Genomic DNA, 13,029 nt, shown 5'->3' on the forward strand with positions numbered 1-13,029 from the left:
CAGACCCCGCCCACACACAGACCGCGGTGGATCGGGTGGATCGCTCGGCACTCGTTGGATCGCAGAGCGGCTCGATGGCTCTGCCCGGTTCCGGTGCTGGAGGCCATTTGCCGGCCCGGCCCGCTGCCCGCTGAGGGGCCGTGTCCGTCCTCCCGGTTCCGGTTCCCCGGCAGGGATCATGCCGCCCAAGTTCAAGCGGCACCTGAACGATGACGAGGTGACGGGCTCGGTGAAGAGCGAGCGGGTGAGTGCGGCCGGGCCGGGCCCGCTGTGCTGCAGCTCGGCCTGAGGGGCGGCAGGGCCGGCAAACACCGCTGGGTGCTGTGACAGCACACACAGCTCACAGGGTACAGCAGCACAGCTCCCGTACCTGGGAGGCAGCGCTGATGGTCTCCCATGAGGGCTCAGCACTGCCCTGTGCTCTGAAGGTGCTGGTGGTGTCCTAATGTCTGGGGTGTCATGTGAAGAGGCTGACACTGATGGTGTTTTGCTTTGTTCACAGAGGAACCTTTTGGAGGAGGATTCAGATGAAGAGGAGGACTTTTTCTTGTGAGTTTCTGAGCAGACACGGGGCGTGTGATGTTTGAACCGCCTGGAGCTCTAAGGCTGGGAGTGCTGATACCAAGAGCTGCTCCCTGCCCTATTGTGTACCTTTAGGTCTTTGATTTAAACACATGTTTTCATTGCATCTGCTATTGTAATTCCTGTCCTTTTCTGCTGCAGGAGGGGACCTTCCGGACCGAGGTTTGGACCCAGAAATGACAAGATCAGGCAGTAAGTTCGTGTTCCTCTGTATCGCTCACATAATATTTTATGCTGATGTTACAAGCTCCTGCTGCTCTGTTAGCAGACTATTTTTCTGTAGTTCTGATCAGTGGCTCGTGCTTTGTTTCATCTGATTGTAATTTCACAGCCCGTTAAGGAAAATCAAATTTGTTTCACGTTATCAAGGAGCTGTGCTTTAATAGCAGAAGAGGGGTAGAACTTTATCACAGTGTCATGGTGGAGTTTCCAAAGCCCGTGGTATATTTTAGTGATAATGAGGTAGAGGTGACCTGGAGATGAGCAGTCACTCAGTGGGGTCGAAGCAGCTGGAGAAACAGGAGCCCTGTACAGCTGGAGCAGGATCATTGGCTGTAACAGGGCGAGAAGAGGGAAGGAAGGGACACTGAGTCCTCCAAGTGAGTCATTTCCTGGGTGATGCTTATTCTAGGCTCTGATTAGCCCTGCTCCTTCCAATTAGAGAAGTGATGGTGACACTTAATGGGAAGGACGGGGTGCTCAGAGACCTCTGTGTTGAGTTGTGCTGTTGTATTTGCTGGCATCCACGAGGCAGAACAGAAGTCAGAGACCGATGACTGGACGTTAATCAGGCCGTATTGTTTTGTGTGCAGCCTTGGGGTTACTCTTCATTAGGAATGTTTTCTTCATGCCTTGAATCAGCCAGTGCATCTCTGAAATGAGTCATTGGGAGCTAGTGTCAAAGAGGCTCTTCTAGGTGAGACTTAACTAGGGACAATTCTGACTTTTCCAAGTCCATGGTGAAGTGATTTAATAATGGTATTTTAGGAGTTTGTGGAGTTGAATTGAAATTCCTGACCAAAGGAGGCAAAAGGATCTTTTCAGTCCAGAAAGCGAAGTTATTTAGGTCTAAGCAGGTTGGTTTGGCAGGGTTTGTTAGCGCAAACATGTGAGTAGGGGTTGTTGTGTTGTTGTTGTTTTCTTTATGTGGAAATGGGCAGCTAATAAAATCCATCTTGGCTCCTTCCGTTCATATTCTCTGCCCATAAAGTTCATTCATGGTCACTGGAGAGCAGCGTGACTGAGAGGCTGGTGGTGTCTTTGGGATCTTCTTTGGAATTTCTACACACTATTTAGTTTTCTGACCCTCTTTATTTAGTTTCTGACCTTCCTTGACTTTCTTTGGTCTTCTCTGAGCTGGACTTCAGTAAGGCTTTTGTCATCGTCCCCCATAACAGCCTCATAAACGGGTTGTTGTTGCTGTGGGATGGATGGGTGGACTGTGGGGCTGGGCCAGTTGACCTCCACAGCTCAGCCATTCTCTGGCTTAGTGACTCAGTGACAGCTGTAGGCAGTGCTGAGCTGTGTGCCTGCTCACTGCGTTATCTTGAGAGGCAAAGTGCATTTGAGTTATGCAGGAGGGTGGATTGGCTGCTGTGTCCTGTGTTTTCAGTGGGCCTGTGCTCTCTCTCGGGCATCAAGATGCTGCTGGTAGAGATGTTCAGGTTGTGGCAGGGAGGCAATGTGGATACAGCCTTCGTTGTGTGGTGCTGTACTGGTCTGAAGTGAGTGAGGATGACAGTTGTGAGTGGTGTCAGCTCTGTAAAGTATATGGGAGAGTTAATGCTGGCCTCTATCCTCCTCTGCTGGAGGGAAATTGCAGAGGGTCTTCCCTGTGCATAGCAGAGAGGGGCAGGAGCTCTTCCCTTCCCATGTGTTGGTGAGACAGAAGGGCCATGGGGGCTTGCAGGGAGCTGAAGGAGAGCACTGCAGCTGTGAACAGGAAGAAAAAAGAAAGAATTCACCAAGGAGCTGTTGGGTTTATAGCTGGACACCAGTCATATCATGACATATACAGGGGCGCAAGGCTGCTTGTCTGGTGAAACAGGAGCAATTTGAGTGTTGGGAGAGCTGAGGCTTAGCTGGGCAAAGCCAGAGAGACTGGAGCAGTGTGTTGCTGGAGGGAACAAAGTGTGAAGATGTGTGTAAAATGAAACTGGTAAAATGGGCAAAGGAAAAAGTAACGGGATCACGGGAGCAATGGTGGAGAACATGGTGAATGTAATGGGCGAGACTGGAAACTACCTGTCTGTCCTTGGCAATGAAGGGATGTGGGTCAGTGTGGAGGGTCTGGCAGCAGAGACCCTTGAACCTGGCTTGGCTGCAGAAGGAGATGTTGGGGAGCACTGCAAATCTTGTAGGGGAGGAGTGCTCATAGGGTTCACTGGGAGCGAGGTGCTGGTCCCTGTGGTTTTCCCATTGTGCTGACAGGAATGACCAGCATCTTTGGCTCTGGGACTGCACCCCATAGGCTCTGTCTGGCTACAAGCCCAGTGTTACCTCCTGAAGAGGGAAGAATATGGGGATTGGCCCGATGGCAGCAGCTGGCAGGAGCTGCCCAGGGCCTGGCTGTTGTCACAGGTGGATGGATGTGTGATAGGCCCCATCCATAATGCAGACTTTCAATGAAGGTAACACCTAAGACCTTGTTGTCATGCCTCCTTTCAAGGCTTCAGAGAGGCATCAACCACTTTGTTCCTTGAAGCTGTGCTGAAGGAGCAGCTTGGAAGCAGCCATTTGTGGCGCAGTTCTGTGCTGACACCCCGTGCTGAGCACAGCTGAGATCTGTGGGCAGCTGTGCCTTGCTGAGCACAGCCTCCTGCCTCGGCCCTGCCTGCACTGCTTGCTCCTGTTGCCTTTTCCTGGGGTTACAGCCACAACAGGGGGGTGTTCGGGTATAATTTGCACCACAGTACGCAGCACTATTAATACCACCACATCGCCTGGGGTGGAAAATAGAAGTGTGTCATGCTGGCTGTAAACAGCCAACTTAGAGACAACAAGTGGCCTTGAACAGCCCATCCTGTGGTGTGTGCGTGGCCTGTTTACCATGTCTGAAGAATGCAGCACTGTTGTTCAATCACCATGACTGGCCTACAGAGTTGTTCAGTAGCTGACTTGATGTGTCCACAAAGGAAAGACTGCTGCTGCCCACTTTGGCCCAGGCCAAGCACAAGTAGAATGTGAGCCCAGCTGAGCACTGGTGGATCTCTTCCTGCTGCTCCAACTACATGCACTTGTTATCCTTGTTAAAGGCGTATTTGCAGTCATTGGCCAGAGATCCTTCATGCTGTTGTCTTGCTCTCTCTCCTGGCAGATGTTTAGTCTGCTTTATTTCTATTGGAAATCTAGCAGGAATTAGATACATGAAATGTGTCAAAAGCCAACAGCTCCTGAACAGGAAATACACTTCATATTAGACTATTCGTTCTTTCTTGCCAAATAAAACAAGAAAATATTTTCCAATTGATGTGAGTTGAGTTCTGAACCTCAGGCGTATCAGACTAATGTGAACTGATGTGTAGGTCGTGCATCTTTCAGCCCCTTCGTGGAGAGGCTTCTCTTGTTGTGGTGATGGGTGGGAGAGGGGTGAAAAGCAGGAACAGGCTGCTGGTGGTTGAGGCACCTGGTGGGACTCAAAGTTTCATTCCCTGCTGTAGCATCAGATATCTGACAGTATCAGGGTGCTCAAACATGTCTGCTTTCCATGGGGAAAAACTATATACATCGATGAAAGTTTAGGCTTTGATTTCTGTCTCTCTGTTCCCCATCTGTGAGATGTCGTATTTCTGTTAGCAGCGTAGCTGGGCTGTGGCACACAGTGAAGGCACACAGCAGTTTCCCAGCAGCTCAGGTCAGAAGTGGTGTGATGCTGAGATGCAGCTTGGCATAGGGGTCTGAGCCCCATCAACTTCTTTGAGGTGCTGGTGCACAGCAGGGTGGTTTAGCTCACAGCCCTGCCCTGCAGAGCACAGGTGGCACCATGCTGCACGTTCCTGTGTGCATCGTACCCCGGTGTGCTCCTGCCTGCTGCTTGTAGCAGGACAGCTTGCCTACAAATCTGCTGTGGGAGGAAATCCCTTTATTTTGAATCCAGTAAGTGTTTTCAGAAATATTTACATACTGAAAATGTAGTCTTCTGCCTGTGAAACTATGTTTAAGTCCTCAGAGTTCTTGCCAAGTTGGCTTGCTTGGGGTAGCAGATGTTTCTTCTTCCCTCTCTCACCCCAGGCTCTGTCAGGGTTGCTTACAGCTCTAACCTGGGGCTTCCCCTTGTGCCAAAGGGAAGAAGTTCCCTTCCAGAACGTGCTTACTGTCTTGTCACCTGCTGCCCCAGAACAGGCTGCAGCGTTGTGCATCCCTGTGTGGGCTGGACACTGTGACATGAGCTTTGTGCCCACGTGCTCAGTGCCACCTGTGCATAGTGCTGGCTCTGCTGCCTTCCTTTCACAATGGGTGCTTAGGATGGGCTCAGGACAGGGATCTGCTGGGGATTTTCTGTGCCTTTTCCTTCCAGGTGGGAAACTCCAAAAGGGAGGCAAGAGCTGCTGCTGCGTGCCATAGGAAAGGAACCTGCCTTCCCCATTAGGTGGATGCAGGGACAGACACTGTGATACTGCATGGGGAAGGCAGGTTTCTTTCCTGTGGTGTCCTGACTACAGCAAGGTTCTTAGGTGTGCTTTGAAATCCAGCATGTGCTCTATGTGGGCTGATGGGTCAGAATTTGGCTTCACCAGGTTCCCTGCCTGTTCCAACTGCAGAAGCTGCAGTGCAGAGGTGCAGCGAAGCCTGACCTGCAATGCTAAGGCACGAAGCCCCTTTATAGTGCTGTTTGCAGCTCTGTGGAGCTTGTCGTGGAGAAAAGAACACCTTTTCTTTTAGTGATTTTCCTTGCCTGTTTTTGGAAGGATAAGCAAATGTATGCTTTCCCATTGAAGCTTCTATGGTGTGTTGTAGCTGCTCCTTGTGCATCACAGCGCAAACATCTCCTTGGTGAGAGGCACATAGCTGCCAGGGAGACAAGAGAATTAGGTCAGTGTGAACCAGAACTCAGTGTCTTTCAATTAGAGACACAGCAGCTTCTGTTTAGATTGAGCATTGGCCGAGGCTCAGGAGCGGGGCCCTGCTCCTTGTTCTACAGGGCCCCAGCCTCAGTCATGCTGCTCTGGATCTCCTCTGGCTGCATTTCTCCAGGCCATGGTGCACATTATGCTGTTCTTTTCTTCCCAGGTGCTCTGAGACTAGACATCATGCAATTGCTCTATGAGTGTTGGCATTGAGTTTGGTGCTGCTGAATAAAACAACAAAATAAATAATAATTACAAATCCACCCTGCTTTGGCAAATAATGCCTTAAAATTTTCATGTCTGAAAGATAGTGGTGAGGAGGAAATGGTTTCCAGTGGCTCAAAGAAGGAGGATATGGGTGCAAATGCTGAAGTGGTGGTGTCCCCAAAGGGCAGACCTGCCAGTGGTGCGTACTTGCTAAACACTCAGTGCATTTTTAATATATTTCAGTACTTTAAAATCACTGTAACTCAAAGAGTGGAGTGTGAGGCTTCGTGCAGAGCGAGTGATCCGGAGCTATTCCTGTTTTGTTGCCTTGTGTGTGGGGTTGCCTCCAAGACGCTGCTGTTCCCTCTTACTTTGTGGGATCGGTATGTCTCCAACGTACCCTGCTGTCTCCCCAGGGCCCTGAGAAATCTCTTATTTCTATCTCCAGGAAAATACAAGTCTATCAGCTCCAAAATACAAACCGGACTGTAGCAGTATTTTTCCACCGGGAGAATTTTTCTCTCTCACCAGTGTGGCTTTTTTATGGAGTGAATAAATACATTTATAATAACCCTGCGGGTATGATTTAGGCTACTGCTCACTGAAAGGACTACCCGCGAGTTGTGTAACTGTGAGGAGATGGTTGTAATGAGTTGGTTCAGTTCACGGCAGCCATTTCTTTTCTATCCTCTTGCTGCCTTCATTTAGCAGCTCTGCTTCTGGCCTTTGATTTTGCTCCAGGTTATTTAGCGAAGGTGCAGTGCTGAGTTCTGTGAAGTCTGCAGAGACCAGGTGTGATTATTTTCTGTGTTTTTCCTCTCTTTGATGTGAACTGCTCTACAGCAGAGACACCCGCCCACAGCAATCAGTGCCGTTTCTCACTGCATTTGTGCATGACAGGTTTCCACCAGTCCAACTGCAAAGCATTTGGATGTTCCAGCGCTGCACTGAAGCTGTTCAGTTTAAATTCACAGACAGATGAGTACTTGTGAAGGTGGCTTCTGCACACATCGTGTGTTTGGATTGCCGTGCCTGCCCTTGATGGGAAGGTACCCCACTTGTGCTGTCTTTCTAGGACTCTGTTACAGCCTCCTGCATTCCTCTGCACTGTCTGGGGTTGCCAGACACCCACCCCACACAATGCCATGCCTCTGAATTTTCTCAGCATCCCATCAGCTTCCCTGCAGTGTTGTCCCCTTGGATTTTTGCCAGAGCTTCCCATGCCCCATCACGTGCAACTCAGAGCGAGGGCTGGTGCTGCACAGCACAGCTGGTGGGACGTGCTTCCTGATGCTCTTGCTGGTTTTGCTTTTCTCTGCTCTAGTGTCCAGAACCAGGTGGATGAAGTCATTGATGTTATGCAGGAGAACATCACAAAGGTGATTGAAAGAGGCGAGCGGCTGGATGACCTGCAGGATAAATCAGGTGTGGTGTTAAATGCTCTGCTGTATCTATGCTTTTCCCTGCACCTCTTCCCCACTGCTGGACCAGGCTGCTTGGTTTCAGCTCAGAAAGTGTCCAGTGACAGATGTACGCTTTGTATTTCTTTACTGCCTGGGAATAGTTTCCCAGCCTTGGGCTGCAGAACTAATTTTATGCCTCCATTTTCTTCTTTCCACCTTCTGCTGCTGCCCTTCACAGCCCCAGCCCACACTACTGATGTCTGTTGGTCATCCACTGGTACCTCACCCTGGTGTGGTTGGTTGCTCAGCAGCCTTTGTGTAAGGCTCTAACTGCCCCTTGGGAGTCAGTTCCTCCTCTCTCATTGCCGCTGCACGTTGGTCTCCTTTTGCAGTGACGTGAAATCAGCCTTGGAAAAGATCTAGGCATGGAAATGTCCGGGCTTTAGTTTGGAAGCATTTGGATGCTGTGACCTAGTTGTTCCTTCAAGCTAATGTAGGTTTGTCTGTCTCATGTCAGCCACGAGCATTTCAGCCATCTGCTGCTTGCTGCCTTGCAAAATGAATTCCTGCCCTCAGAGGGCAGCCAGGACAAAGGGGGCTCAGTGGGACAGTGGGTCTGTGTGCCCCCTAGCAAGGGGTGTCCTGTTGGCATCCCCTATGGCTGTGCTGCATCACTCTGCAGTTGGTCTCCCTAACTGCCAAGTTTGTTGCTTGAAACTAAGTGGGGTTTGTGGGGTGAGTGATAGGCTGTGTGCACTACTGAATTGCCTCTATTTTTTTCCTTCAACAGAGAGTTTATCAGACAATGCAACAGCATTTAGCAACAGAGCCAAACATCTTCGAAGGCAGATGTGGTGGCGAGGCTGCAAGGTGAGCAAGAACTGGAATGTTTTCCTTCACTCAAGTCCTTAGCCCCTGGGCCAAGCAGCAGGGTCAGTTTGTGTGCCAGGAGCACCGCAAGGGAGCAGTTTAAGCTAGAAGGAGTCCCTGTCCTGTTGGTTTGTTGTAATAGTGTTAGCAGTGCAGGCTTGAGTGGCTTGGAGGCACACATGGAGGTGCTGCAGCTGGTATAGGAGCCATCTGGAGTTATCTCTCATGCTTGCTCTCTGGGGAACTTGGGTTCAGTTAGCCAGGCTGGATGCTGGCCCTGTGAGACGAGTAAGGATGTGAGATGTGGTGTCCCTGGCAAGATTTGAAGCCATCCTCCCTCCTGAGCTGTCTGCTCATGCTTTGAATTGGCTCCTTCTCCCTATCTCTTCTGATGGAGACAGGTCTGCCCAGGCCAAGGCACCCCTTCTCCTCTGCAGTGTCAGGAAAGCATCATACGGGGGCTTTCTGCTGAGTGTGTGTACAGCAATCTCCAGATGTATTTCTCAGCAGAAATTTGTCATGGGAAGTTTCTGGCTGCTTGAAAGTGGGTACTGGTGGAAAAAGGAGTTTCAGCATTTTTCTAGCTAAAGAGATGTAGGAGCTACACAGGGTGCCAAGTGTAACATGCATCTGTGCTCCTCTTGCAGATGAAGGCAATCATTGCACTGGTGGCCGTCGTCCTCCTGCTCGTGATCATCAGTGAGTAGCTCCAGGTCACCCCACCCGTTCTAGCACTGAAATGTTCATTGCACTGTACACTGAGTGACACTGTTACTGTTGTCCCTGGGGATAGAGCACCTGAGGGCACTCCCATTGGGCTTCACTCTGTTCAGTGGTTATTAGTTGTGTCTGTAGCCCACACCATGCTTCCCTTCTGCAAAGTGTAAGTGTACATGCAGTGGAGTAAGCTCAAGCCAAGTCCTATGGACTATTGCCAGTATTGCGTTGCCAACACTGTACTGATGGAGGGTTAGCACAGGTCAGTCCCCAGGCTGTCTGGCTGGTAAGAGTAGGTAGAAGGGCTTCAGACCAGTCTTCCAAACACCTCTCCATGTCTGTCAGCTGTTTTGCAATAGATCTACTTCCAGAAAATGCTCCTTCCCAAAGGAGCTGGGCTGCTTGGTTTTCTGCAAGTAGCTTTTCCCATGGAACGGGTAATAACCAGAGCATGTTTCTTCTGGAGATGGGGGATGGAGGGTGATTCAGCACTCTGCGTGCTGATTGACATGCTACATGGGTTCTGGCAGCCCTGCACAGTAGTGCAGCTTTTCTGTGCCAGTGGATCTGGAGGGTTTTCCTCCCATTGACTTGCTGGAGGCATCTCTGTAGCAGTTCTTGTGCTGCCCTTCAGCAACATTTTCGTGGCCTGTTGTCCTGCTGATGCACAGTGAGGAGCAGGAGAAGCAGAACTGGCAGCAATGTGGGAGCGCTGGAGAGAGAGAGAAAGTGACTGATGGAAAATCCCATCTGGTTTAATTTTGGGAAGCTGGAAGGAGATGAAGGTGGCAGGAAATGTTGTCTAGCATGTGTGCTGGCAGCTGCTTGCATTGGCTTGAGCTTGAAGACACACTTTCCCTTGTGGCTGCTTGGTGTTTGTCACCACAGAGATGAGGGGGTTCTCTCTGTCAGTGTCACCGTTGCACATGAAGGTGTCTGGCTGAAAGCCTGTTTGTGTTCTGTTTTCCAGTCCCCATAGTCCTGAAGTACCACACCTGATGGTGGGTCAGCTGTAGGCTTCGATGGAGCTGGCTGTGGGATAAACAAACTGCTGTGTAACTTAAGTGAGATATCTGTATATAGCTTTGAAGTTGTTTTTCTCCAAGGAGCGAGGAGGCGGCGGCGGCAAGTGGCCAGTTCTAACAGAGCATTTTGAGAACTGACAACTGATCCCTTATTTCTTTTGTTGGTCAAGTACCTGCTCCGGCTGTCAGACTTTTATAAAGAAGATTCAGTTCCCAAACCGCCTGTTTTGTGGAATGCTGGGTCTCTGATTTGGAGCCATCTCCTTGCCATTGCAGTTTATCTGTATATATGATTGAGTTGTAAACATACTTAAGGTTTGAGCAGTTCCTTGCTTCCTGCTGTGGAAGGCAGAGGGGACTCATTATCATTTCATCAGGGCGAAGGAGGAGAAAAATATCTAGGGAAACACACCATTATGTTCCAGGAGACCGACCCTTCTGCGGAGAGCTGTAAGGGGATTGTTTTTCTCGTATTACAAAAGGAAAAAAAATACTAGTTGAGTTTTACAGTCCATGGGAATGCACAAGCTCAGTGTTATCAGTATTGCTGCTTACAGGTGTGACTAAAGACATTCCAGTAAACCTATTTTTGACTGTACATTGTGAAGTTACTGCACTTTCCTTCTCTCAGCTACTGGGAATCCCCAGGAAAGGAGCTGTGTTGGTGTTGTCATAACTAGAGGGAAGAAGCATGTAAAAGCCAGCTGTTATCCCAGTGATACAAGACACAGCAGAAAGATGGCAACTGTCCTTATATCAGACCAGAATAAACCAAGCCCACTTTATACTCAGAGACCTTCACCTTGGTGCTGTCAGTGGTGGTGGCTGTGAATGGCAGCTTGTTTTGCTTCCTTGCAGCTGAGTGGGCTGAGGGCTGTCCAGGCCAGGTAACTTGGTCCACAGGTAGAACTGATGTGTTTTGGCAAAGCCATGAGTCCCCTTCTGGTTGACTGCAAGTTGGTATCAGGCACTGGTGGCATTTCTGTCTGCACTTTATTTTGGGGCCCTAGTTCCTTTTATGCACTGAGCCTAGGACTTAAGCTTGAAATCAGGCTCTCCTGTTTGTTCTCTCTCATGGTTCTTATGCTGTTTCTTTTCTGCTGATGAGAGGAACATTGTCCTGCTCAATCTATGAAGGAATTTTACTGGGGCAGGAAGAGAAACAGTGCCCCAGAGAATTCCTCCTGCCACCCAGCCTGCTCTTGTGGACAAGCTCCCGGGACCTCGTGCACAGTTTCCACCTGAGTGGTGGTGCTGCTCCATGCAGAGAAGAGGATTAGAAGTGAGCACAGCAGGCTGGAGTGCTAGATGTGATTACAAGCTCTACTTGCTCTGCTTGTGTGTAAATAGAGCTTTTCCCCTTTGTGGGTCTTGTTCGCTCCAGGTGGGAATCAGAAAGCCAAGCTGGGTTTTTCCTCCTAACACATTTCCACGTTTTTTAGACCCAGAGGGCAAAATCATGCATTGAATGGAAGGGATAACAATCACCCAGCCTATGCTTTTGGCTGCTCTCCAGCTGCAAAAGATTGAGAGGGTGGATGAAGGGGGATTCTGTCTGTCTTCAGCAGGGCTGCAGGTCTCACTAGAGTATTGGGGGCCTTTTGTTGCCAGCTGGAAAGTGAGTCAGCAGCACTGTGAGCCCATGGAATGACTGCTTTGCCTGCTTTTCTGCTGCATGTGAGGGCAGGTTTTACTCCTGCTGCTGGGGGCCCTGCTGGCACCTCTGGCATTCTCTTCTGGATTTATCATGTGCCTGCTGCTGCTGCTACCCACAGAAGGAACGAAATGCCGCAAGAACTGTAACCTGTCAGAACTTCACACCCATACTGAGCTGGATCTTGGAAAATGGATACCGATTATGCTGGTTGCATGAAGGCGCCTTTGTGATCCTGCTGTATTAAATGATTGCTACTAGCTGCCAAACCTAGGAGCTGCTACTACATCCTTCTCTCTTGCCTGCTACTCTGAGCCAAGGAGCAGCTACAGCTTGGCTCCTGCCTGGTGCAGGTGTTGCTTTGGAGGGACAAGATGGATGTGAAGTGCAAGAATGACAAAGCCACCTGTGGAGAGCTGTGTCCTTGTTGGATTTGGTGGATATCTGCCAGCAGTTTGTCCGTAGAGTTTCCAGTTTGCATTAAATGATCCCAGTAAGCACGAGTGTACCGCTCTGAGAACAGCTGTCCTTAGCCTGCTCACAGTAGTGTGCCCTGGTCTTTATGGTGCAGCCCTACCAGGGCCTGACTGCAGGGAGAGCTGCAGCGATAGGGGAGGGCTGTTATTCCTAGTGGAGCTGGGAAGAAGCTGCCTGCATGCTTTGGGCTTGGTTTTCAATTAGGAGATGTTATGAAGGAGATTTCACAACAAAAACAACTCCACCCAAGTGTAGTGTCTGTTGTATCCATTTCCTCTTTGCCCTGACCTCCTCATTAGCTGCTGTTTTCCACACGATCGGTTTTCATGGGGAGTGGTGTGCCTTGGCTGCTGCTTTACGTTCCTCCTGTGGAGCTGCTTCTCCTGGCCCTGCTCTTACACGAAGAGAGGGTTCTCCCCTGTGAAGCCCTTTGTAAAACAGAACTTCAGGGACAGCAGAGCGTGTGGAGGGGTGCTGGGTTCTGTGGTGGCGTCCCAGAGTCCTGCGGCCTTCCAGTATTTGAAGGGAGTGTATAAACAAGAGGGGAAATGGCTGTTTGTGAGAGTGGGCAGTGATAGGACAGAGAGGAGTGATTTTAAACTGAGACAGGGGAGGTTTAGGTTGGATCTTAGGAGGAAGTTTTTCACACACAGAGGGTGGTGACGCACTGGAACAGGTCACCCAAGGAGGCTGTGGATGCCCCATCCCTGCAGGCATTCAAGGCCAGGCTGGATGTGGCTCTGGGCTGGTGGCTGGTGACCCTGCACACAGCAGGGGGTTGGAGCTGGATGATCATTGTGGTCCTTTGCAACCCAGGCCGTTCTGTGATAGCTGCAGGGCTCAGCTCCGCTCAGTGCTACAGTCAGCACAGAGCTCAGTCAGAGCGACCCTTCTGGGCAGGATTTACTTTGTTTTTGTCCATATTAAAAGAGCACGGCCCACAGGGGAGCATCCTTTGTCTGCCGCAGCTCCCCTGTTTGTATGAGGACCCAGCTGCTCCGGCAGGTGCGTTCAGCACGATGCAACCC

General features: G+C 50.2%; 1 protein-coding gene across 2 annotated transcripts; it reads left to right on the top strand.

Annotated features, from left to right (window-relative positions):
• Positions 1-12: 12 nt before the first annotated feature.
• VAMP4 (vesicle associated membrane protein 4) lies at positions 13-10,671 on the top strand. Of its 2 annotated transcripts, none has more exons than XM_032446336.1 (7): positions 13-244; positions 503-549; positions 724-774; positions 7,180-7,280; positions 8,049-8,128; positions 8,776-8,841; positions 9,816-10,671. In XM_032446336.1, exons 1-6 carry the CDS (start codon positions 179-181, stop codon positions 8,833-8,835), a joined length of 405 nt encoding a protein of 134 aa, XP_032302227.1. In that variant the 5' UTR covers positions 13-178; the 3' UTR covers positions 8,836-8,841; positions 9,816-10,671. The 2 variants fall into 2 exon arrangements, with proteins under 2 accessions (XP_032302227.1, XP_015725140.1); XM_015869654.2 differs by having other exon boundaries at positions 15-244; positions 8,776-8,827.
• The last annotated feature ends 2,358 nt before the right edge of the window (positions 10,672-13,029 follow it).

This window comes from Coturnix japonica, chromosome 8 (genome assembly GCF_001577835.2).
Source record: "Coturnix japonica isolate 7356 chromosome 8, Coturnix japonica 2.1, whole genome shotgun sequence".
NCBI classification, from domain to species: Eukaryota; Metazoa; Chordata; class Aves; order Galliformes; family Phasianidae; genus Coturnix; species Coturnix japonica.